We start from the raw sequence: 24,882 nt of genomic DNA on the forward strand, positions 1-24,882 counted from the left end.
TCAGGGAGACCGAAGAGTTTCAGGCCAGGGCCAGCAAGCTGGCTCAGCAGGTGAGAGCAGTTACCACCAAGCCTGATGACCTGAGCGCTATCCCTTGGACCCACATGGCGGAAGGAGGGGACCAACTCCCACACGCTGTCCTCTGCCGTCTGCACAGGAATCTTGCCAAGTACACACTCACATTCATGTCCACAAATTGTATTATTTTAGTTTTTCAAAACAGGGTTTCTTTTTTTTTTTTTTTTTTTTTTTTTGGTTTTTCGAGACAGGGTTTCTCTGTGTAGCTTTGCGCCTTTCCTGGAACTCACTTGGTAGCCCAAGCTGGCCTCGAACTCACAGAGATCCGCCTGGCTCTGCCTCCCAAGTGCTGGGACTAAAGGCGTGCGCCACCACCGCCCGGCCAAAACAGGGTTTCTTTGTGTGGCTCTGGCTGTCCTGGAACTAGCTCTGTAGACCAGGCTGGCCTCAAACTCTCGGAGATCCCAGAGATCCATCTGCTTCTGCCTCCTGTGTGCCCAGATCAAAGGCATGAGCCACTACCACCAGGTCAAAAAAATTTTTTTAAAGACAGGGTCTCAGCCAGTGGTGAGGATTTGATCCACAGTCATTTCTACGTACAGAGCTAGTTCTAGGACAGCCCAAAAAACTACACAAAGAAACCCTGTCTCAAACAAAACAAAACAGACAGGATCTTATCACGGAGTCCTGGGCTGGCCTGGAACTCAGAGATCGGCGCTAACCTCTGCCTCTCAGTGCTGGGATTAAAAGGCTTGCACACCACAGGTTTAAAGAGAGAGAAGGAGAGAGGGAGAGACCAGGAATGGGAGGATGAGTGGGTGGCGAGAATCCATGCCAGCCTGAGAGACCTTGTCTCAAGGCAGAGGACAGGACTCAGTGGTAAAACACACATCCATCCCTAGTACCAATGGGGGGTGGGGTGGGGTTTCATATGGCGCTAAAGCTTTGTGACTGTGGTGAGGATTTGACTCGTAGCCATTTCTATGTACACCTAATGTATTAGCCCTAATTAAAAATTTTAATTTCCCAGGCTGGCCAGATGGCATGGCTAACAAGGTACTTTCTTGCCTTGCGAGTACAAGGGCCAGAATTTGGATTCCCAGTGCCCGCATAAAAGCCTTGCTGGTGTGGAGGACCACCTGAAATCCCAGCGTTTGTGAGGCAGAGGCTAGAGTCCCTGGGGCGAGCGATCGAGCTAGACTAGCCAAATCATAAACTCTGGGTTCAGGGAGAGACCCTGCCACAGTGAATGAAGAGGAGAGAGATCCACCGAGACAGAGGACATCCACCTCTGGCCTCCGAGGTGCGCATACACACGCGCGCACCACACACACACAGAGAAGATCGCCTTTTAAATTCGCCGTTATAAAAGTCAAGGGATGGGATCGTGCGGAGGAAGAGTTAAATCCTTCAAAGCAGGGAAGTCAGGCCAAACGCAGGGCGGACGGCGCTCGGCACTCGGCCAGCAGTGCCAGGTTTAGAGCCCAGCTGCTGCCCTCTTCTTGCCTGATGAATGGAGGAGTGACAGGCTTTGGGAGAAGGTGGCAGCCACCAGACCCCAGGCCTTGATGATGAAGGTGTGTGCTACAGGCAGGGTCCTTCTGGGACACGAAAGACCAAGAAGCAGGTGAAGCAGACAGAGCCCGTCTGACCTCCTCTTCCAAGAGCCGTTTCCCAAGTGAGAAGAGAAAGGTACCCAGCAGTACGAGGAGGTCAGGGTCTCCGGCACCATGAACACACCCACATCACAGCCTTTTCACTGTATGTGATTTATTACATTTCAAAGAGCATTTCAGTACGAAGACCAGGGAGCCTGCCTTCAGACACTTACTGAACTACTGTATACCCAGATACTGGGGGGGGGGGGGGGGGGGGAGTGGTATCCAGTAGATGTTTGGTAAATAGACAGTCCGTTCGATGATGAGCTCAGACCTAGCAACTAATGAGGGCTCAGTCAACACTCCTCTAACTGAACAGTAAACAGATCACTTGCACCAAGCTTACCAAGTAAGCATTTCTTAAATTCTTGACTGCGTGAAGGAATACTATGAAGCATGGCCTGAAGAAATTCTGAAATATTGGAACCTGCCCTTTTTTCTTTTTCTTTTTCTTTTTTTAATTTGTTTTTTTGAGACAGGGTTTTTCTCTGTAGCCCAGGCTGTCCTGGATCTCCAAGTAGACCAGGCTGGCCTCGTACTCAGAGATCCACCTACCTCTGGCTCCTGAGCACCACAGGTGGAGACAATATCAGAAATTCAAGGTTATCCTCAGCGACATACAAATCTGAAGCCAGCCTGGACTTCATAAGGTGCCCCACCTCGAAACAAAGCCATCGGATTTGTCTGCTGGTGGCCTGCTCGCTTCCTGGTTCGATGATGGCATTTTCTTGCTATGTCTTGTCGTAGAAGAGACAAATGTTCTCTGGGCTTCTTTTATGAAGCCATGAATTCCAATCTTCAAAACAGGGTTTCTCTGGGTATCCCTGGCTGTCCTTGAACTCCCTTTGTAGACCAGGCTAGCCTCAAATTCAGAGATCTGCCTGTCTCTGCCTCCCAAGTGCTGGGATTAAAGGGGTGTGCCACTGTGCCCGGCATGCTGTACCTTTTTGAAAGATTTTTCTGGTTGCTCTTACAGAATGGGCTCTAGGAGAATTAAAAATAGCCACAGAAGATTTGGGCAAGAGACAGCTGACATCCGGGTGAATGGGGATGGCACCCTGGACACAGTGAGCAAGAGGAGGCTGGAGAAATGAGCTCTGACTGTAAGGACATGTTGAGGACCAGAACTGGCTGGGTTTTCTGATGGACTGGAAACGTGAGGGAAGGACACCATGAAGGAAGGGGTTGGAGTGTCTCCTCAGGTGACTATCCCAAATACCCCACTGTTCCCAGGACCTGCACTAGACAGGGTGTTCCTGGGAAGCGGAGTGTTTTTATGTGATTAGCCCGGAATAGTTCTCTGAGAAATAAATACCCTTCGTCTAAAGGGTTTTTATGAGCCAGGGCAGAGGATTAAAGGCAGTCAGGCTCCAGAGAAATCCCAGGGTCAGGAGACTGCGGAGTACGGAGACTTTTAATCTAAACCTTAAAACGTTTTGATTGTTAACGCCCTGAGCTCCAGAGTGTCACTTTAAATACGTGTTTGGCAACATCAACGGTTCTATTTTTCTTTTTAATTATACAAAGAAAGATCCTGGAAGTGGCCCAGCTCCAGACTGGAGGAGGCAAGGGAAATTTGGCAACAGCAGCTAAACGCAGAGACACCAACCCCGCGCCCCCCAAAAAAAAAAATTCAAGTAGATTCCAAATCTTTTTGAAAGAGCTGAGAGACCAAACTCCCTACTACCCTGAACTTGGTGTGGCCAGCCCTGACTCAGGACTTCTAAAAGGAGTCGGATGGACTCACCAGCTTAGAATGGACAGAAGACAGATGGACGGGTGTCTGGATAAAAATATCTCCACGCTAATGCTGGACTTGTACCTTGAGTTTACTTTGGGCTCCGGTCTTCCCCTTTTCCTATGAGCAGCAGACAGCTGACTCCTTGAGCTGGCACTGCCTACTGTGTGCCAGGCACCGGGCCAAACGGGTATGTCTTCTGTGTGTGCACCCAGCTACCTGAGTAGATACTATCTTTATACCTGATTTCTTTTTTTATTTTATTTTATTTACTTGTTTGTTTGTTTGTTTATTTATTTATTTATTTATTTATTTATTTATTTATTTATTTATTTATTTATATTTTTGGTTTTTCGAGACAGGATTTCTCTGTGTAGTTTTGGTGCCTGTCCTGGATCTCGCTCTGTAGCCCAGGCTGGCCTCGAACTCACAGAGATCCGCCTGCCTCTGCCTCCTGAGTGCTGGGATTAAAGGCGCACACCACCACTGCCGCCTGGCTATACCTGATTTATGAGGCCTCGGAGTTTCGTACAATTCCACACCCCACTGCCAGGCCTGCGAGTCCATCTCATCCTCTTATCCTGCTTTGGTCTGCATGGCTGGGAGCCCTCCAATGGCTGCTCAACCATCAGGCTTTCTGCACAGACCAGACCGACTGGAGACAGGAACAAGTGGGACCTCCTGGAAGGGAGGGCCGCTCCTGTGTCTAACCTACAGGGGCTCCGGCCCCTCAAGTTTTCCTTTCTCCACAGGCCTTTTCGCTTCTTTCAAGGCAGTTCCAGATCTGTTCCTTTCTTCTGGTACCTGTTTTTCCTGTTTGGATTCTCAGAGATGAACTGCCCTTGGTAAATACAGATTAGCCAATTTGTTAGCGGGGTTAGACGGGGCTGCCTTTGCTCTTTGATCCCGGCACGGCCCACGCGAGGGAGAAGAGCCGCCGTTTACTGAGCATTGTGCCGACTGCCAGACAAATGTTCTGTCACAAAACGCTCGTCACCACCCTGGCTGCCTGGTGCCACCGTGACTCCCACTTGACAGATGGAGCCCAGACAGGTTGGGATGATTGCCCAAAGTAGCAGAGTTACACACTGATGAAAACTGGAGTCCAAAGCCAGGTGTCGCTACCTCACCCAGTGCGCTGTGATTTTCCTTATTCCTGAATGTACTTACAGCCCCCTGATAAATGAGGACTCCATCTCTCTGGTTGGCTCAAGCCTCCTCTTTGGGGCACTTCTAGAGTCCCGAGATTAATCTCTTCAGGTTGCTGCTAAGAAAACACTGCAATCTAAGACGTTCAGGGATCCATTCATTCGTTTATTTTTTTTTCTTAAGCCTTAGACCAGGCTGCCCTCAAACTCTTATCTCCTACCACAGCCTCACAAATTCTGGGGTTACAGGGGTGCCCTACCACACCCACTTCACGGATTTATTGTCTCAGCTCTGGAGGCCAGAAGGCAGCCAACTGTAGCCATTATCACTCTGGGGTTACCTGATCTCCTCAATGTGTCGGGAGGAATACCCTTCTCTAAAGATTTTAGAGGAAGATCCGTTTCAGGCTTTTTGTCCCGGCTTCCGGTGCCTTGTGTGGACTTGATCTGATAGATAGCTGGCTTCCTTGTGTCTCCTCACATTCCCCTTCAGTGGACATCTGTGTGTGTGTGTGTGTGTGTGTGTGTGTGTGTGTGTGTGTGTTTTAAGATGTTTAATTTTTGTATGAGGGTGTGTTGTGTGTGTGTGTGTGTGTGTGTGTGTGTGTGTTTTAAGATGTTTTATTTTTGTATGAGGGGGTGTTGTGTGTGTGTGTGTTTTAATTTTGTATGAGGGGGTGTTGTGTGTGTGTGTGTGTGTGTGTGTGTGTGTGTGTGTGTGTATTTGCATCATAGGTGTGCCCAAGGAGATCAGAAGAAGGTGTCTGATGCCCTGGAACTGGGATTAAAGAAATGTGAACCACCATGGGGGTACCGGGAATTAAACCCAGATCCTCTTCAAGAACAGTAAGTGCCATTAACCACTGGTCCATCTCTCCAGCCTGTGTCTTTTTAGGACTCGATAGCCCAGGTTGGCCTAGAGGTCACTATGTAGCCAAGGGTAGCTTGGAGCTCCCAGCAGTATTCCTGCCTGTCACGTGCCAGGGTTAGAGTCATGAGCCACCAATCTAGGGCGATGTCTTCTCAGGTTTCCTTAAACAACCAAGGTTCTGAGAGTCATTTGCCCAAGGTCACATTGCAACTGAGCAGACAAAAGTCCATGTCCTGCCGGGCGGTGGTGGCACACGCCTTTAATCCCAGCACTCGGGAGGCAGAGCCAGGCGGATCTCTGTGAGTTGGAGGCCAGCCTGGGCTACCAAGTGAGTTCCAGGAAAGGCGCAAAGCTACACAGAGAAACCCTGTCTCGAAAAACCAAAAAAAAAAAAAAAAAAAGTCCACGTCTTAAGCACATAACAGACTCACAACACTTAAATGCTAAAGATGCTCTTTGAGTGGTTCCCAAGGCACCTGAGAACTTGCTAAAATCTTAATAGCAATAGATGGCTTCTTTGAAAAGATTTTATATATTTTTAATGTGTAGTGAGTGTTTTGCCTGCACGTATGTGCACCATGTACACGAAATGCCTGTGGAAGCTGGAAGAGGGTGTTGGATCTCCTGGAGTAGACAGCCAGCTGTGAGCCGCTGTGTGGGCGCCGGAGAACAGACCCTGCTACTCTACCAGAGCAGCAAATGTTCCTAACCAGTGAGCCAGCGCAGGGTTTCTCTGTGTAGCCCAGGCTGGCCTGGAGCTAGCTGTGTAGCCCAGGCTGGCCTCGAACTCAGAGATCCACCTGCCTCTGCCTCCGGAGTGCTGGGACTAAAGGAGAGCTCCCCTCCCGCCTGGCAGGTGTTAACTTTTTTTCTACCCACAGGATGAGGATGTTGCTACCTCCTAGGCGACTCATGCAGCAGCAGCAGCAGCAGCAGCAGCAGCAGCAGCAGCAGCAGCAGCGGTCTTTAATCAGCCCCAGGCTATGCCCCGTAGTCCCAATGGATTTAGCCATTTTTCCTTTCGGGAGGGTCTCTACACTCTCATGCACAAAACTGATTGGAAAAGAAAAGTTGTATTTAGCTTCTTTTTTCAGATACCAACCCCAGCAGTTGAAAGCGTACCTTCGGGCGACCTGAGGGAGCCGCAGGCTTGTTCGGGGACACTGATGAATCAGGATCCTGGGGTTCCACCCTCCCTGTCCCCCTGCAGCAGGCTGCACATTGCTTAACACGGTGCTTTCTCACTAGAGCCCGAAGTTTCCGACGCGTTGAAGCAGAGGTACGGACGGCTTTGGGGCCACTCATGGTCCTCGCTGGACCTAGGAAGGGAGGCAGAGGTCACTCTGGGCCCTTCTATACTCTGGGGTCCGCAGCAGCTGTGATTGGGAGCCTTCCCTCCACCCTAGGTCTAGATAATTTTCATTCTTGCTTTGCTTTCCTTTTTTGGTGCTAGGATCGAACCCCGGACCTGCAGGCGGAGCTGTTTTCTCATCAGATGGGCTGACTCCAAATCAAATTCAAAATCAGCGTGATAAGGAGAGGGGTGGGTATGAGGTGGCAATGAGGAAACCCTCCACTGTAAAGGCCCCTCTACCCACCACTGCCAGGTCTCGACGCTGCTCTAAATCAGTAGGTCATTCCGGTTTCCAGACTTTCCGCTCTAGACCTCAGGCCCTCTCTCGAGCAAGCGGTTTCTCCGGCCCCAAGGGCACTGGTTACCTTAGTCATGAACCTGTTTCCATATAAACACACTCTACGGGTTGCTCATGCTTTAGCGGTGGTCAAATCAATACACAGATCGGTTGGACAATTTCAGAGGCTGTCCTAGCGTTGCTGGGATAAAGGCCAAGACCAAAAGCAGCTCGGGGAGGAAATGGTTTATATGGCTTACTTCTTTGGCTTCTTAAGTTACTCTATACCAGGACAGGAACGGAAACAGAGATCTGATAGAAACACTGCTTCCTGGCATGCCTTCTTCTAGAGCCCAGGATTACCCACCCACCTGTCCAGAGATGTACTCAGAGTGGGTTGGGCCATCCCACATCAATCATCAATCAAGAAAACGTCCTGCAGACTTGCCTAGAGGTCGATCTGAAGGGTGCATCTTCTCAATTGAGAGTCCCTCTTCTCAGATGACTCTAGCCTGTGTCAAGCTGACCAAAACCAAAACAACCCAGCACAGATGCTATCGTGATCAGAGCTTTGCGAGGAGAGATATCAGGGTGACCAGACACGTCCTGGCATGAGGCTATGTAGGCAGAAAGGGAAGGTCTTTTTTGGAAGTGATATTTGAGCCCGGATGCAGATGGTAATCAAGAGTAATAAGTACAAGCCGGGTGTAGTGGCACACGCCTTTAATCCCAGCACCCGGGAGGCAGAAGCTGGTGGATCTGTGAGTTCGAGCTCAGCCTGGTCTACATGGTGAGTTCCAGGACAGCCAAAACTACATAGTGAGACTCTGTCTCAAAAAATTGCCCACCTGCAAAACAAACCCAGTGGGGTGAGATTTCAAATTCCAAGTCCTCAATCTTTGGGTTGTTTTGATTTTGCTATTGAGACGGGGGTCTTTTTATGTAGCAGTGGCTGGCCTAGAACTCATAGAGTTCCACTTGCCCTGCCTCTGCCTCGCTAAGATTAAAGGCATGTGCCACCCTGCCGGCTCCAAGTTCTCAACCTTTATAGACCAAGGAGGAAGGCCTCCAGGGATGTCTCAGAAACTTGGAAAGCCTTCTTCGTACCATGTGGTTGGGTGGAGGGCTGCCCTCTAGTGGTTTTTCGAGAGTGAACTATCACACCATAGACCCGGGAGCGCCACATGCTTAGGATTTAACTCGGGTCTAAATTTGTCCCTTGTTTTTTTTTCCTCACATGTCTTCAGTCAACAAATATTTCTTCAGTGGGGAGCAGGTGCCAGAAAACATCCTGACCGCGGGGAGTTAGACAGAGAAACCACTGTTCACCAGCTGCGTTGGATTTACCATCCTTGGAGTTCCTTAGTCCTTACCTCACCTGAGCTCCACACTCAACCCCCTGCCTCGTGGTCTCTGCACTGGTAGTTTTTTTTTTCCCATTTAGGTCCTGACTTTTCACATTGCTGGCCCAAATCTCAGTTGCGTGAAGACCCAAAGGTGTGAACGCGTTTACACTCTACCTCTATAAAGTAGTAGAAAATACCACGTAGCCCCCGCCCCCCCAGTGGTAGTAAACAAATTGCACTCTGGAGGCATGGATCTATGTAAGTTCGAATCCATCTAGATGACATGTCCCAAGCCAGGCAGGGCTAGGTAGTCTCAAAAATAAATACAAACGGGGGCTAGCATTCTAAAATCAAAATGAAAACCCTGTTACTCCACTTTTTTTTTTTTTTTTTTGGTTTTTCGAGACAGGGTTTCTCTATGTAGTTTTGGTGCCTTTCCTGGCTCTCACTTGTAGATCAGGCTGGCCTCGAACTCACAGAGATTCTCCTGCCTCTGCCTCCCGAGTGCTGGGATTAAAGGTGTGCGCCACCACCGACCGGCTCATTATCCACTTTTTTAAAAAACCGTTTTTATTATTTTTCTCTACACATTTACAGCCTTCTGAACTATAATTTGCACATTGGTGTTTGTGTGTCTCTTCTACTGGAACGCTGGCTGCAAGGGAGCAGGGAATTTTGTCCCTCTTCTGAGACAGGCACTCACCACTCTCTCTCAAACTTGGGATCCTCCTGCCTCAGCCTCCCCTGGGCTGGGATTACAGGTACACATGCCCACTCCGGGATCGACTCTCGGTCCCTCTCGATCACAAATTTAATGCCTACCCTGAGCGCCTGGTGGAACAGTGTTGGCACCCAGTGGGCACACAATCATCGCTGACGGAACTCTAGACCTCCACTTGGCCTTTTACCAACGGACCTTTTGCCACCTTGCTCCAAGGAGGAAACAGGCCTCAGGAGGCGCCCAGAGGTGACCTCGGATGGCCCGACCGAGGAGCTCCGGGAGCAAAAGCCACAGGAGCAGCTGCAGAGACGAGAAGCGAGCCCTGCCAGCGTGGGGCGCTTCCAGGAAGGCGCGCCCGGGGCGGTGGGCGGAGCCGTCGGAGGCGGCGCGGGGGGCACGTAACCCGCGCGGGCGCCGCCCACCTCCTTGTGGGCGGGGGGTATCGGAGTGGGTGGGGCGTATGCAAATGACCGCGGGGGCGCCGGCCAATCGCGGCGCGCGCCGAGGTGCCGGCCTGGGACCGGACGCCCGTCGGCGCGCAGGCTCCGGTCGCTGCCGCTGGGAACTTGCCGAGCGGTTCTGTTAGCCACGGCCTCGGCCTCGGGATCGGGGTGCGTCCGGCGGCGGGAGACAGGCTCGAGTGGGATCCGGCGGAGGTCCGGCGCGGCCCCGGGGCCGCAGCCCTCGCAGGCGCCCGCCGCCAGCCGCGCCTTCCTTCGCAGCGTACTCCATGCATCCGGAGCCTGCCCCGCCCCCGAGCAGCAGCAGCAATCCCGAGCTCCCCTTGAGCGGCGGCGGCGGCAGCAGCAGCAGCACCAGCGGCAGCCGCCGGAGCCGCCGCCGCAGCGGGGACGGGGAGCCCTCGGGGGCCCCACCGCTGCCGCCACCACCCGCCGTCAGCTACCCGGACTGGATCGGCCAGAGTTACTCCGAGGTGATGAGCCTCAACGAGCACTCGATGCAGGCGCTGTCCTGGCGCAAGCTCTACTTGAGCCGCGCCAAGCTCAAAGCCTCCAGCCGGACCTCGGCTCTGCTCTCCGGCTTCGCCATGGTGAGCTCGGGCCGCCCTGCCCTCCCTCCCCTCTTCCTGCTTCGGCCGCTCCCGCCCGCGGGGCCCCGACGGGGCCCACAGTTGGGAGCGGGCTGGGCGTGCCTGGGGTGAAGGGAAGAGCTGGGCTAAGCCGTCGTAAGCGCCGGAGGGGAGCCAGAGGTACTGAGCTGTGAGGGAAGAGAAGGCGGACGACCCGAGGTACCCAGGCGCAGGTGTTTTCCGACGGGCACCTTGTTGCTGCTGAGAGGTTAGGGTCACAAAGAAAGTCGCTTTCCTGGAATTGATAATGTAAGAAGTCTGCCCTGCCACGATGTGTTCAGGGGGGCAGGGAGAACGCGAAAGGTCTGGCCCATTGAGGACAGGTGTCAGGGGATGGAGAGGAGAGCTACCCAGGGCCGCGCCCTCCCACACACTTAAGGCCAGAAAGTATTACCAAGGCTTCTTTATCAAATATTGGAGGGGATTTCTTAATACTTTCCACCTCCCCATATTCCACACACTCTCATGCCTCCCCCGCCCGCCCCCCCGCATTTTCCAAGAGCCTCAGCCTAGGGGTTGATAGCCACTCCCCATCCTCAGTTTCTTCTCCAGAAACTTGCCTCTGAGTCACTGGGTGTGGGGGAGGAGGGTGGGACATGTTCCCCTTGAACGGGCTCTTTCTAGATTAGGAGGTAGACCTATCCCCCCTCCCCCCTAGTCCCGAGAAGGTGGTACAAGAAGCCTCTGCAAGAGGCGCCCCTGGAGGCTGCAGGTTAAGCCCCAGGAGTTAACTCTGGACACCTTCAGGCCTGAGATCTCGAGTTGGCCTGAAGCAGGGCGCTACCTAACAACTCCATCATTATCTTTTGGTGAGATCAACCTGCATCAATGGAGCCCGCCTCCCTCCCCTTCACCACCAGCGCTCCAGCCTCCCCCTCATGAATTAGCTAAACCCTTGGCCTTGAGGAAGGGAGTGGCTGGCACCCTTGGTGTTTTCTTGGGAAGGGAGTGTGTCTGGGTCTCTCCCTGTCTTCTGCAAACAAGTGGGTCAGTGCAGCAGTGAGCCTGAATGCTTCAGAGGCCCGCAGTGCCCTCGGCCACGCAGAGGAAAGGCCAGGAGAGGGGGTGATATAAAGGTACCCCTCCCAGCTCTACCACTTGCATATCGATCTCAGGCAAATCAGTCTCTCTCCTCTCCCTGGACCTTGATTTCCGAAATGGTAAATAAAAACTGTTCTTAAAAAAAGGTTCCTCTGACGCCACTGGGCAGTGGGGAGGCAGAGGCAGGTGGATCTCTGAGTTTGAAACCAGCCTGGTCCACAGAGTGAGTTCCAGGACAGCCAGGGCTACACAGAGAAACCCTGTCTTTGAAGTGGGGGAAAAAAAGTTTTCCTGACTTTAAAAATGAAGTTGAAGGAGCCCTTTAGTGGAGAAAGAGGGAGAGTTGGGTGAGGCCTATAATTACAGTATTCAGGAGGCTGAGGCAGGAGGATTGCCTCCTTGACAGGAGTTCAAGGCCAGCCTGTTCTACATAGTTCCAGCCAGGGCTATTTATGAAGACCTTGTCTTAGGGAAAAGAAAGGGGTAGCTGTGTAGTTTGTAGTTCAGGCAAAATGATAAAATTCTTTTTTTCTTTTCAAGACAGTTTCTCTGTGTAGTCTTGACCCTGGATCTCGCTCTGTAGACCAGGCTGGCCTCAAACTCACAGAGATCCGCCTGCCTCTGCCTCCCGAGTGCTGGGACTAAAGGCATGCGCCACCACCGCCTGGTCTAAACTAGAAGGTTTTTTTTAGTATTAAACCTTGTCCCAAGCACTACACAGACTTAGCTCACTCCCCAACAGTCTGCTCTGTTTCTTGTCAAGGGGCTTTACGGAGGCCACACAGCTAATCTGGTAAACAGGACTTGAACCCAGGTCAGCTGGCAACTGGCTCTTGCTTGGGTGCTTTTGCTCCTTGTCACCGTAGTGCTGTGATCAGTGTTCAGCCAAAGACAGGTGGCCCCCGGCCTGGGGAGTGAGAAACAAAACCAAAACGTTTCTTTGGAAGCTAAAGAGAAAGGTTGACGCTTTGTGGAAGGGAGCCACCACTCCTTATAGCCTCTTCCTTCGGGTGACACTTTCCTCCTCTCTCTCCTCATTCTCTTCCTCTCTAAGAGGTCAGGCCTCCACTAAAAACAGTGGAGGATTTTAGAAGGCTGGGGTACCTAATAACCTTCCGTGGGCGTGGGCATGTCCACACTGCCTGTCTGGGAATTTTGTTTTCTCAGCCTGGGTGGAGTAGGCTCCTCAGCTCCAGGATGGCATCTCCTGAGCTCTGCAGACTAGGAAGGGTTGAATCCCAGCACAGCCTCCATGCTGAGCAGCAGTTTTGAGAGGGTAACTAAGTTACTTGCGATGAAGCCGGACTCTTAAGAACTCGGGATGCAGAGTCTTGAGGTCTGATTGTGCCCTGCCCCCATTGCGGACACCCAGCCCTTGAGTGAGCCTCAAGAGAGGAAGGGGTGCCTGGCCACCCCGATGCCATGGTAACAGTGACAAGTTTCCTGGATTACTCTCGTTGGCCTGTGAGTCAGCACAACTAACTTCCTGCCCCCAGAGGGCTTCCTTCCTACAAACCTGGAAAAGCGGAGGAGCCCACATGATCTTTGCTCTCTAGGGTTAGCCAGGTTGCCTGGAATGCCAAATTCACCTGCTTATCCATAAGGTGAGGGTGAGGGACAGTCTCCCAAAAAGCTGGTGGAGATTGAGCCCATCCTGACTTCACCAGGGAAGAGCAGCCAGGTACCTGTAACATGAGGAGGGTAAGTGTCTGTGAGGTTAGTTTTCTCAAGTGTAGAGGTGGGCAGATCCTATTCTCTTGACTTGAATGAAGTTTCATTACAAGGGCCCATGGGGGAGCTGAGCAATTTTGGGACCTGATGGTATACCTTGTTCTTCTATGGTCTGCTACTGAGACAGCAGATACAAAATGAAGCAACCTGAACATTAGGGTAGATGTACATCTTGCCGTGTCCCTGGAGCCAAGTGTTCCTCGGAGCCTAGCTTTAGGCTGTCTGTACCTAAGGTTACCACCCAACAGCCTGGCCCTGCTCCTGTCCCTGTATAAGGACTGTGGTGATCATGCATGGCAATCCGGTCCACTGAGGAGGGCCGGCTGTAACGTTAGCCTAAGCGGACGATAATTGGGAAGGTCAGTCTGGTGCAATAAACAAAATGCTTTCCATAACCTGGGATCAATTATTTTTGGATTATCTTCCTCCTCGAGTTCTGCCTGCCAGCCCCCTTTTTGTTCCGGGTTCCAGAGCAGGTTCAGAAGTTGGCTGAGATTTCTGGGAAAGTGAGTTGGAAGGAAGCACTCAAGTCATGAGACATCATTGGGGGGTTATGACATACTCGGAGGTGAGGGAGCCTGGAGATGAGCAAGAAGCTCCTGTTACCGCTCGGTGCTAATCCCCAGAAGTGATCATTAATGCCGGAGTTGATGAGGCTCTTGAACTAGGCTCGCCATGGTGTAAAATGCTCACAAGTGTCATCGTGTCTTCCTACAAGCATGGTCGTCCCCGATGAACGACCTGCCTCAGTGAAGTCACTGGTTGGGAAAGCGACTGTAGCCTTCTGAGTGGCACAGAGAAAAAGCAGGCATCACAGAATGGTAAGGGCAGAGAGCCTGGAAGCTCTAGAATAGGAAAAGTAGGAACAGGGATTCCATCTATCCAGCTCCGATACCAGTCTCAGCCAAGCCTCTTCAGACTGTAAAGTCGAGGGGAAGTCACTTAGCCTCCTTGGACCTCAGTTATCTCACCTGCAAAATGAAGTAATAATAACAGCAGCCCCGTTGGTGTGAGGATTTGGTCGGTTGGTATTTGCGAAATTCTAATAACCTGCTTCGGTCTCTAGGAGACTTGTTTACCCTAGTTACCATGGTGTGGGGGCTGCTGTGGAACGGTTAGCTGAGTTGGAAGAATGTGATCCCAACTGAGCCTTGAGGACGGTGGAGAGAGGTTTGGAGAAGAGCCTCGCCGGAGGAACTGGATCTTCAGGGAAAGATAGGGAGTCTGGTGTGACTGGCATTGTGCCACACATCGGTCCCTGTGGTAGCCGGGCAGAGTGGCGCACACCTTTCAGCCCTGTCACTCAGGAGGCAAAGGCAGGCGGATCTCTGTGAGTTCGAGGCCAGCCTGGTCTACAGAGTGAGTTCCAGGCTAGCCACAGGTACAGAGTGAAAGCTTGTCTTAAACAAGCCTTGATTGGCTGTTTGGGAAGTTTGAACTCTTGTGTGGATGGTAGGGAGCTATCAAAGGTTATAGACAGAGGCGTGGTGATAATGATGGTAAAGGTGATTATTGTGCAACTTACTATTGTGTCTGGACCAAACCTGGACTCCCTTCTTTCTTTTTCTTTTTCTTTTTTTGGTTTTTCGAGACAGGGTTTCTCTTTGTAGCTTTTGTGCCTTTCCTGGAACTTGCTCTGTAGACCAGGATGAGATCCACACAGGGACCCGAGGGCTCTTAACGGCTCAGATCACCAGCTCGTAGGACTCAAGTTCTGGTGTGTCTAATTTGGAGCCTTTTCTCCTCTCCCCCACTCCTGCCAATACCCTCCCCGCTTAGCTGGTTGATAACCAGGCCTTTGGAGTCGGCCAGATGCCCAATTCAGCATGCAAGATTTGTATGCTGGGCTGTGTATAAATGGAACTCAGCTGAATGTCCCAAGAGGAGGTTGATGTCCGTCCGCCCAGCAGAGAAGCCTTTTGTGAAACTTCGCAAGTGCCTGCGGCATGTTTCTGGAATTCTCAGCTGGGAACAGTGAGGGGCCCTCCCCCCCTTGATGGGTCCCTGACTGGTAAGGAAAAAAAAAACTCTTCTGAAGTAGGCTTCCCAAGGCAGCCAGCGCTCTGTTGATGTACACTGGGTAGTGAGAGAGAACAGTCAGAAGAAAACGGAATGTGAAGTTAAAATGTAAATCAGCTGATTTTTCTGAGGAAACATCTGAGGGCCTTCCCCCACCCCCACTCCCCCAGACAGGGTTTCTCTGTGTAGCTTTGCACCTTTCCTGGAACTCACTCTGTAGCCCAGGCCGGCCTCGAACTCACAGGGATTCACCTGGCTCTGCCTCCTGAGTGCTGGAATTAAAGGCGTGCGCCACCACCGCCTGGCCTGAGGACCTTTTAATGTGCTTCTAGAAAGCGACATTTCAGACAGCTAGGACCACAGCCAGACAGTGTTGATATCTTTGTTTTTTTTAAAGAGGATTTTTGTTTCTTTGAGATTGGGTCTCTCTATGGTCCATTCTGACAGGGAACCCTTAATCCTCCTGCCTCAGTGTCCTGAGTGCTGGGATGACAGGCATACCTGGTTCAGAAAAGGAGGTTTCTCTGTGTAGCCCTGACTATCCTGGAACTCACCCTGTAGACCAGGCTAGCTTCAGACTCAGGGATCCTCCTGCCTCTGCCTCTTGAATGCTAGGATTGAGTGCTAGGACTAAAATCATATGTCATCACACTTGGTGAGAAAAGTTTTGCTTTTGTTTTTTTGTTTTTTGTTTTTGTTGTTGTTAATTTTAAGTTATACAAAGTGATGGATTTCATTATGGCATTCTTAAAAATGTATTTGTTCTTAAGCCGGGCAGTGGTGGCGCACGCCTTTAATCCCAGCACTCAGGAGGCAGAGCCGGGCGGATCTCTGTGAGTTCGAGGCCAGCCTGGGCTACCAAGTGAGCTCCAGGAAAGGCGCAAAGCTACACAGAGAAACCCTGTCTCGAAAAACCTAAAAAAAAAAAAAAAAAAAAAAAAAAAATGTATTTGTTCTTTATGTACATTGCCACGGGTGTTGGGTCCCCTGGAACTGGAGTTACAGACAGTTGTGAGCTACCATGTGGTTGGTGGGACTTGAACCCAGGGCCTCTGGAAGAGCAGTCTGTGCTCTTAACCACTGAACCATCTCTCCAGCCCCCACTATGGCATTTTCATTCACGTGTCATTAGACTTGGAACAGTCTCCCTCCCCCTTAGGATTCTTGTGTGAGGCTGTTATTTGATAATCTTCTTTAGGGAGTATTGGTCTAACCCCAGGGTCAGCCAGCTTTTTCTCTCGGGGTGGTGTGGTTTTCCAGCTAACTGTTGCACTCTGTCATTGGCCTTAAATGATATGTAAATGAATGGGTATGGTCAATAGAGGGGTGTAGGCCTATAAAACATTATATAAAGCAGCGGTGAGGGCCCTAGCTGATCAGCCTCTGGCCTGAACTTTGGTCTCCAAACTCTACTAAAACTTGTTAGTGCCAGCCTTACTAATTTTTATTTGTTCAGTTTTGAGACAGGATCTCACTATGTATCCCTGGCTAGCCTGGAACTAACTATGTAGATCAGGCTGGCCTTTAACTCATAGAGATTATCTGCCTCTGCCTCAGAGTGCTGGGATTAAAATCATGCACCACTACCTCCAGCCTCGTTTGAATTTTTATAAATAATTTATACATTCCAATAAAATAACATGTCAACCGGTGGTAGTGACACACACCTTTAATCCCAGCACTCAGGAGGTAAAGGCAAGAGGATCTCTGAGTTTGAGGCAGGCCAGCCTGGTCTACAAATCCAGTTCCAGAACAGCCAGGACTGTTACACAGAAAAACTCTATTTAAAAAAACAAACAAACAACAACAACAACAAAAAAAAAAAAAAAAAAAAAAAAAAAACAAGGAAAGATATGGTGTCCTTAGAAGCATACCTAAAAATAAAAAATAGAGAAGTTAAAAGGTGAGGCTGAGCCATGGTAACTCACGCCTTTAATCCCAGCACTCGGGAGGCAGAGGCAGGCAGATCTCCAAGTTCGAGGCCAGCCTGGTCTACACAGAGAAGAAACCTTGTCTTGAAAAAGTGAAAAAAAAGAAAGATGGACATTGGGGCTCATGCCTGTCATTCTAGCACTTGAGCACTAGAGGCAGGAAGATAAGAAGTTCAAGGTCATCCTTAGCTATATAGTGAATGTGAGGCCAATCTGCCATACCTAAGACCTTGTCTTAAAAAAGGAAAAAAACAGTTCTTGTTTTTCTGAATGTACTTGATTGACACCAAAAAGTTAAAGGGATGCTTGGGGATGTAGCTCAGTTACAGAATGCTTGCCTAGCATGCACAGTGCCCTGTGCTTGAATAACAACACCACAAAGAAAAAGTGCTCAGCATGCACCCAGGAAACCAAGACAAGAGAACTGTGAGTTTGAAACCAGCCTGAGCTACATATCAAGACCTTGTCTCAAAAACACCTAAGTGTGGATGCTGGAGAGTTGGCTCAGTGATTAAAAAACACATGGCTGGGCAGTGGTGGCACACACCTTTAATCCAAGCACTGAGGAGACAAAGGCAGGTGGATCTCTGAGTTCGAGGCCAACCTGGTCTGCAGAGTGAGTTATAGGACAGCCAGGGCAACACAGAGAAACCCTGTCTCAGGAAAAAAAAAAAAAAAAAGTAAAACAAAACATTTGTTGCTCTTACAGAGGACCTGGCTTTGATTCCCAGCACTCACTTGGCTGATCACAACCATCCTTATCTCCAGTTTTGGGGGTCCAACACCCTCTTTTGACCTCTGAGGTCATACACCTAACATAAGTTCAAAATATGCATAAAATAATGAATCTAAAACTAAAAAACCAATCAAAGAACAGATGTGAAGAGAGACAAGATGAGACAGGAAGATAGCCAGTCTGAATTACCAAGTGAGGCCCTGTCTCCCCCCCCCAAAAAAAAGTGGGGGGACCCCATTGTGCTGGATCTGCAGGGTGAAACCTTTACTCAGAGAAGTGACAGCCTCATCAAGGATCAGAAATAAGTGTGAGGCCAGGCATGGTGGCGCACACCTTTAATCCCAGCACTCAGGAGGCAGAGCCAGGCGGATCTCTGCGAGTTCGAGGCCAGCCTGGTCTACAAAGCAAATCCCAGAACAGCCAGAGCTACACAGAGAAACCCTGTCTCAAAAAACTAAACCAAAACCAAACCAAAAAATGAGTGTGGGCACCAAGATCTCCACTCCCAGAAAAATGGATGTGTTTCTCCTCCAATTTTTTAAGGAGCCAGCCAGGGGGTCCAGCACATACCACCCTGACCCAAGTGTCCTGTGATGGTCCTTCTGTACCTGCCCTCTTGGATTAAGGAAGACTGAAGACCAGCCCGTCAGGAGGGCTTGCCCTGGGGTGGGCTGGGGGGGTTGGGACAGCGTTTGAGATCCCAGTGATTTTCTACAGTATTGTCTCTCCCTCAGAATGGGAGGAGATAACCGCCATCTCAGGAATTCACAATAAAATGTTTAATATGAAGTGAAAGGGGAGGGGGAAGCAGTGAGCGCAAGCTTGTTAAAATGGACTGCATCGGCAGGCTTCAAGAGTAAATGGTGTTTAGTGGAACTTTGGTTTCCGCTTCATAAAAGCGTGCGAGTCTATTTTTAGAGACATTTGGAATACTGGACTGCCGTGGTCAAGAGAGTTTATAAACCACCGTGCTGGATGCAGATCTCTCTCAATAGATGGTCGGCATTTGGAACGAAGTTAGCGAGTGCAGACCACTGGGTGAAACCCACGTGACTGGGGCTGGGGGGGTCTCCCCAGGGCTACGGCAATCTATAGGATAACTGTCGGATGGACCAGAGGGGCTTGGGAGAAGAAAGCCGGGTTTCCCACCCTGGGTAGAGGGGTTGGGCATGGCGAGGGGGGAGGCGCTCTCAAGAGTCTCGGGAGTGCCAGGTTCTCAGGGTCTCCGTGGAGCACAACAGGAAGGTAGAAAGGTGGTTGGTATTCAAGTGAGATGGGCACAGGCCTGCCTGGGCCTTGCCATCCACATGATCAATAATCTTTAGCCCTTGCTTCAGATCTAGGATCCCCAATATCTCCTGTGAGGATCTGTAGACTAGTGTGAGTCGGGGCCTGTAGTCTCGCCCTTCTGTCCCGTTAGGCCCTGTACAGCGGGGGTTTGTGGAGGCCTGCTGCCTGGCCAGGAGCTGTTTATTTTGGGTTAACAGCCCTGCTCCCTGCTATATTTACCTTGTGAAGCTGCATGCAATCTGATCCGATGTGATCTCCCTGGGACAGTGCTGGGGCCCCCCCGGATGTCAGCTGCCAGATCCTGCCAGGCCTCCCCTGTCTTACTCTCCTGATCCTGAGGGACATATCCCTAGCGGGGCTCATTCTGGAAGATGACCCTTCTGCCGTGAGTGAATAGTTTTCATCCGAGTTCATGATTTATGCCCGCCACCCCTCACTTCTCATTCAGAAGTGTTTCTTGTATGTAGTAGCCCCGTGGCATGGAACTTGGTCCTACATGTGGCCATGGTGCATCCTGCCAGCCTGTGTGTGGACTTCCAGGAATGGGTAGATGAGGGCATTGGGGTTCCTTCCCGAGCACGGCAGCCCGCCCTTCCTCTTCCTTGGGGACTTCAGCCTTCCCTCAGCCCAAGGCTGTCAGGATACCTACTCTTGGTGCCCCTAGACCACGTGTGCCTCAGCCAGGTTTTATGGCCCCGGTAATGCTGTCCTGCAGACACAGTCACTTGGCCAGGTCTTGGGTGGAGTACACTTTCCCCTGATGCCCGCATTGGGTACTGGTGCTGTCTCAGAAAGAGGCCCCTAGTGTGCGGGCCTGGGGAGTTCATCCTTTTCCCTTCCACTTCTGGCTCTTTGTGTTTTTTTTTTTCTTTTTAACTAAGATTTATTGAGCTGCTCCTGTGGCTGAGTCTGGTGCTAAACATTTACACATCAAAACCTCATTTAACCTCAGTGACCAGTGTGAAGGAAGCTCGCCCTCATCACACAGGCTTTAGAGTTGGCTGACCTCCCCTCCCCTACCCTAGAGCAGGATAGCTACCTTCCTGCGATGGAGCTCATTTCTCTGAGCCTCAGTTTCCTATTCTAAAGAGTGATGAGCATATGTGTGTCTGTCTGTATGTGCATGGACCCCAAGGCCTCACCACACCTGGCTAGCATGCTCCTGCTGAGGAATAGCCCAATAATGCTAACTAATAATCATTGATACTCTATATGTTTATCCTAAGTCGGGTCATGTTAAAGGGTCTTTTTTGTTCACTAACGCTGGAACTTCATACCTATCATAACCAGGCCTCCATTTTATGGATGCAAAACCTGGAATACCGAAGAGTTTAAATGCTTGTCCAGGGTCACCAGCTGCGTAAGCTGAGGCCCAGGTTTCACATTTGGCTTTCTGTTATGGGTCTGTGTGCTTAATGCTCTACATAGGGAGGGGGCAGTGTGCCACGTGGAGGTTGCTGGGGTGCAGGAAAGGACACAACCACCCCCCCAACACCAGACCCACAGATCAGCTCTGCACATTGCCCTCCACCCCAGCTGACAAGTAGCAATCTGAGGTCCCTCCACCAGCCTCTCCTGCCTGTCCTTTCTCAGGTTCCGGAGCAGCAGACCAAAACAGGAAGAGGAAGTATGGGGGTGGGGCGGCGTCAGGAGGTGCTGCTGAGGGTACCCCGCTTCTCAGATCAGAGCCTCAGGATGTACCTTGCCGTGCTGTGGGTGTTCCATGTCCCTGGCCCGCCCGCATGTACTGAGTGCCCAGCTCCCTTGCCCGCATGAGCTCAGAATAATTCTCAAGGGTTGGCATTCGGCCAGCGGGAAATCTTAAACAACCGTCAAAATCCTCACGGCAGTGCCCCAAATTTACGTGAACTTGAGCCGTTCTGTAAATTCTCGGGCTGGAGCATCCTTATCCTTGCTAGTTGTGGCAATTTCTTAGGCAAAAGCCTTTCGATCCTGTTGACATGTTCGGAAAAGGCTTAGGAATATATAAACCGGCCTGTTGGACTCCTGTCCCCAGATTCTTGGGCTATCTCTTTGCTCTGACCTGCTTCCCTGGAGCTGAGCCTACCTCTCCAGCAGGAGGGGGAGAACTGCAGGCAGACTGGGGTAGGAATGAATGAAGGTTTTTAAACTGATACTAATAAGACCCGTTTTTACTGGTTTTCCTGTGCCCCCACGAAGCAAGTATTTAGTATGGATGAACTCGTCATCACACCACCCCCTACATTTACCATCATTTTGTTTTGGTTTTTTTTTTTTTCATTAAAGACAGGGTCTCAGGTAGCTCAAGCTGTCCTTGAACTTGCTGTGGAGCCAAGGATGACCTTGAACTTCTCATCCCCCACCCCTTGCCTCTATTTTCCCAGTGCTGAGATTACGGGCATGAATGAACCAGCACACAGTGTAGCCGTGTTGGGGATTGAACAGAGGGCTTCATGCATGGGAAGCAAGTATTCTACCGAGTTACATTCCCCGCCTCCCTCGGTGATGGTGTCATTGACCCTCCTGCCCACATGGGCCGACCCTGGCAAGGTACCCAATTGCCCAGATCTGATGAGCTGGCTTCTTTGCATGAGGGTGATTTGCAAGGCCCAGGTGTAAAGAGCAGGTGGCAGTTCCAGAGTATGCCCCTGGTAACCCCGAATCCTCAAGTCTCCAGGAACTTAGGAGCAGCTGGTGTGTGAGCCCTGGGGCTAGAGGAGATGGCCTTGGGCCTTGCTGGCTATCAGGCTGGACGAAGTACGGGCACTGGCTTGAGCATGTCTGTTCTGAGAAGCCTCTGTCAGTTCCTTGTTGGCCTGTGCACTCTGTTCTCAGAATGAACCTAGATGTGACGTGAGAAGGCCTCCACTTCTCCAGCATCCAGCCTGTTCCTTGTCCCCAGAGCAGGACATGAAATAGAGTCCTGTTTTGAAATGACAGTGTGGGGCAAAAAGGAATAGTGGATGGTAGTTGGTTGATGGTTGATTGGTTGGTTGATTGATTGACTTCAAGACAAAGTTTCTCTAGGTAGCTTTGGCTGTCCTGGAACTCACTCTGTAGCCCAGGCTGGCCTCAAACTCCTAGAGATCCACCTGCCTCTGCCTCCTGAGTGCTGAGATTAAAGGCATGTGCCATCATGATGCTCAGTGGTTAATAAATAATTAAATTTATTTTATGTGCGTTGGTGTGAAGGTGTCAGATCCCCTGGAACTAAAGCTACAGACAGTTGTGAGCTGCCAGGTGGGTGCTGGGAATTGAACCCAGGTCCAGTGCTCTGAACTACTGAGCCATCTCTCCAGCCCCATTTTTTTAAAATGTATTTTTAAAGATTTTCTTGGTCTGTAGAGGTACTTAAGCAGGTAAAGGTGCCTGGTGTCAAGATTGACAACCTGAGTTTGATCCCCAGGACCCACATGATAGAAGGAAAGAACTGCCCACCAAGACAGAGGCAGGTGGATCTCTGAGTTCCAGGCTAGCCTGGTCTACAGAGTTAGTTCCGGGACAACCAGGGCTACACAGAGAGACTGAGGGTTAAAAAAGAAAACATACACACACAAAATACAGTATGCATGATACATTATTACTGTAACATCTTCACTATTTATGACCCACACGGACAGTGGCAGCGTTCCCATTTGGAAGATGCTTACTGTACCCCGGGAACTCTTGTTAAAACAATTCTGTGAATTAATAGGTCACACCTGTTTTCTATATACGGTAAGGCTCGGAGACGCTGGCTTCCTAAGGACACACAGCTAAAGGATTCCTGCTCTCTACCCAGAGTGGGTAGGCTTCATCATTCCCAGAAACAGAGACTCGGGGGAGGTGGAGGGACAGGTCTGGTGGGAAGAGCAACAGGATTTGGCACGCCACTCACTTCCCTGTTCCCCTCTCCCAGGTGGCGATGGTGGAAGTCCAGCTGGACACAGACCATGACTACCCACCAGGGCTGCTCATTGTCTTCAGCGCCTGCACCACCGTGCTGGTGGCCGTCCACCTGTTTGCGCTCATGATCAGCACCTGCATCCTCCCCAACATCGAGGCCGTGAGCAACGTCCACAACCTCAACTCGGTCAAAGAGTCTCCCCACGAGCGCATGCACCGGCACATCGAGCTGGCCTGGGCCTTCTCCACCGTCATCGGGACGTTGCTCTTCCTGGCGGAGGTCGTGCTCCTGTGCTGGGTCAAGTTCTTACCCCTTAAGAAACAATCGGGGCAGCCAAGCCCCACCAAGCCCCCTGCGGAAGCCGCCGCCGCCCTGGCCAACAGCAGCAGCAGCAGCGGCGGCGGCATCACCCCGGGGGAGGCGGCGGCCATCGCCTCCACGGCCATCATGGTCCCCTGCGGCCTGGTCTTTATCGTCTTCGCTGTTCACTTCTACGCTCCCTGGTCAGCCATAAGACGGACCGGCAGTTCCAGGAGCTCAACGAGCTGGCCGAGTTCGCCCGCTTGCAGGACCAGCTGGACCACAGAGGGGACCATTCCCTAACACCCGGCACGCATTACGCCTGAGTCCTCACCTTCCCCACTTGGCCCTGCCCTGCGGGAGGAGCTCTCGCCTCGCGCCCTTCCCCACCCGTGACCTTGTCCTGGCCCGGTCTAGAGGACGGCAGCTGGGCTTCACCAGGGTTCGGTGTGCAGGGAAGAGGCTTTAAAAAAAAAAGAAAGGAAAAAAAAATCACTGCACTTTGAGACTTTCTTCTGTGGGAATAAGCACTCTCTGTTCTGTCCAGCTCTGGGCCCCCCTCCTGGTGGGATGTGGGGGGCAGGGGGGACAGATGCTCTCTTTGTCCGCTCTCCTCCTCCGCATCAGTCCCCCCCCCCCCCCCCCCCCCCGTGTTTCCTGTCCTGTCATCCTCAGCCTCCTTCCTGGTGTGTGTATGTGTGTGAGGGTGAGTGTGTAGTGTGTGTGTGTGTTGCATAAAATATACTCACAAGGGAAACCTCTTTCTCATGTCTATGTTTGTTGGGCCTGGGCTCCCTGAGAGGATGTCCCAGTCAGGTGAGCCACTAAACAATCTTCTTAAAAATCGAGAAAAAGGAGCCGGGCGGTGGTGGCCCACACCTTTAATCCCAGCACTCAGGAAGCAGAGCCAGGTGGATCTCTGTGAGTTCGAGGCCAGCCTGGTCTACAGTGCGAGATCCAGGACAGGCTACAAAACTACACGGAGAAACCCTGTCTCGAAAATAACAAAAACAAAACAAAACAAAAAATTGAGAGAAAAGGCCTCAGAGACAGAACACAGGCCTGAAATGGCCAAAGCCTTGGGCTCAGACTACCAACTCTACAAAACTTGGGCACAGATGCAGGAACTTGACCAGGTACTCTCCTGCTGAGCTATACTCTAAGATATGCAACTTTGTTTGGAAATTTTTCTCTCAAAAGAAACCTTCACAGACAGTAGTTCAAATGTGTACCCAGTTGTTTCTTTTGGAGGTAGTTATACACCATAAAGTCCCCAGAAACCTGTGTGCACAAACTGAGTCACTGTTTCTAGGGGAAATTCAAAGTTAGGCCCCTGCTAGCCTCTGGTCACAATATTTGTGTTACGTGATTAAGATGTTACATTGTTTTTGTTTTGTTTTTTTTCGAGACAGGGTTTCTCTGTGTAGCTTTGCTCCTTTGCTGGAACTCACTTGGTAGTCCAGGCTGGCCTCGAACTCACAGAGATTCGCCTGGCTCTGCCTCCCGAGTGCTGGGATTAAAGGCGTGCGCCACCACTGCCCGGCAAGATGTTACATTGTATTGGGTGTAATTGAATTTAAAGAATATGTGGGTTGCAGGGCTGGAGAGATGGCTCAGTGGTTAAGAGCACTTGGCTGCTCTTCCAGAGGACCCAGTATCCTGGATGCCTAGTATCCATGTTGCAGCTCACAACCGTCTGTGATTTCAGTTCAAGGAGATTCAACAGCCTCTTCCGGCCTTTATGG

The 24,882-nt window shown here is 51.0% G+C and overlaps 2 protein-coding genes across 5 annotated transcripts in view; one reads left to right on the forward strand and one right to left on the reverse strand.

The window, feature by feature from the left end:
• Positions 1–9,296, reverse strand: part of Kdm2b (lysine demethylase 2B) — a 152,129-nt gene extending 142,833 nt beyond the window's left edge. For all 4 annotated transcript variants that reach the window (XM_076560010.1, XM_076560008.1, XM_076560009.1 and 1 more), the window contains exons 1-2: positions 9,233–9,296; positions 6,556–6,752 (exon numbers count right to left, since the gene is read on the reverse strand). In XM_076560010.1, the coding sequence (XP_076416125.1) occupies positions 6,556–6,752; positions 9,233–9,281 (246 nt within the window). In that variant the 5' untranslated portion in view covers positions 9,282–9,296. The remainder of the gene's footprint in view (positions 1–6,555; positions 6,753–9,232) is intronic.
• A 354-nt stretch (positions 9,297–9,650) lies between these two features.
• On the forward strand, positions 9,651–23,892 carry LOC143266687 (calcium release-activated calcium channel protein 1-like). Its single transcript, XM_006970732.4, is given in 3 exon segments — positions 9,651–10,182; positions 22,850–23,330; positions 23,333–23,892. Coding segments are annotated over 3 exon segments (933 nt in total). The 5' UTR covers positions 9,651–9,861; the 3' UTR covers positions 23,464–23,892.
• The last annotated feature ends 990 nt before the right edge of the window (positions 23,893–24,882 follow it).

The sequence above is a fragment of the Peromyscus maniculatus genome, chromosome 23 (assembly GCF_049852395.1).
Source record: "Peromyscus maniculatus bairdii isolate BWxNUB_F1_BW_parent chromosome 23, HU_Pman_BW_mat_3.1, whole genome shotgun sequence".
Lineage (NCBI taxonomy): Eukaryota > Metazoa > Chordata > Mammalia > Rodentia > Cricetidae > Peromyscus > Peromyscus maniculatus.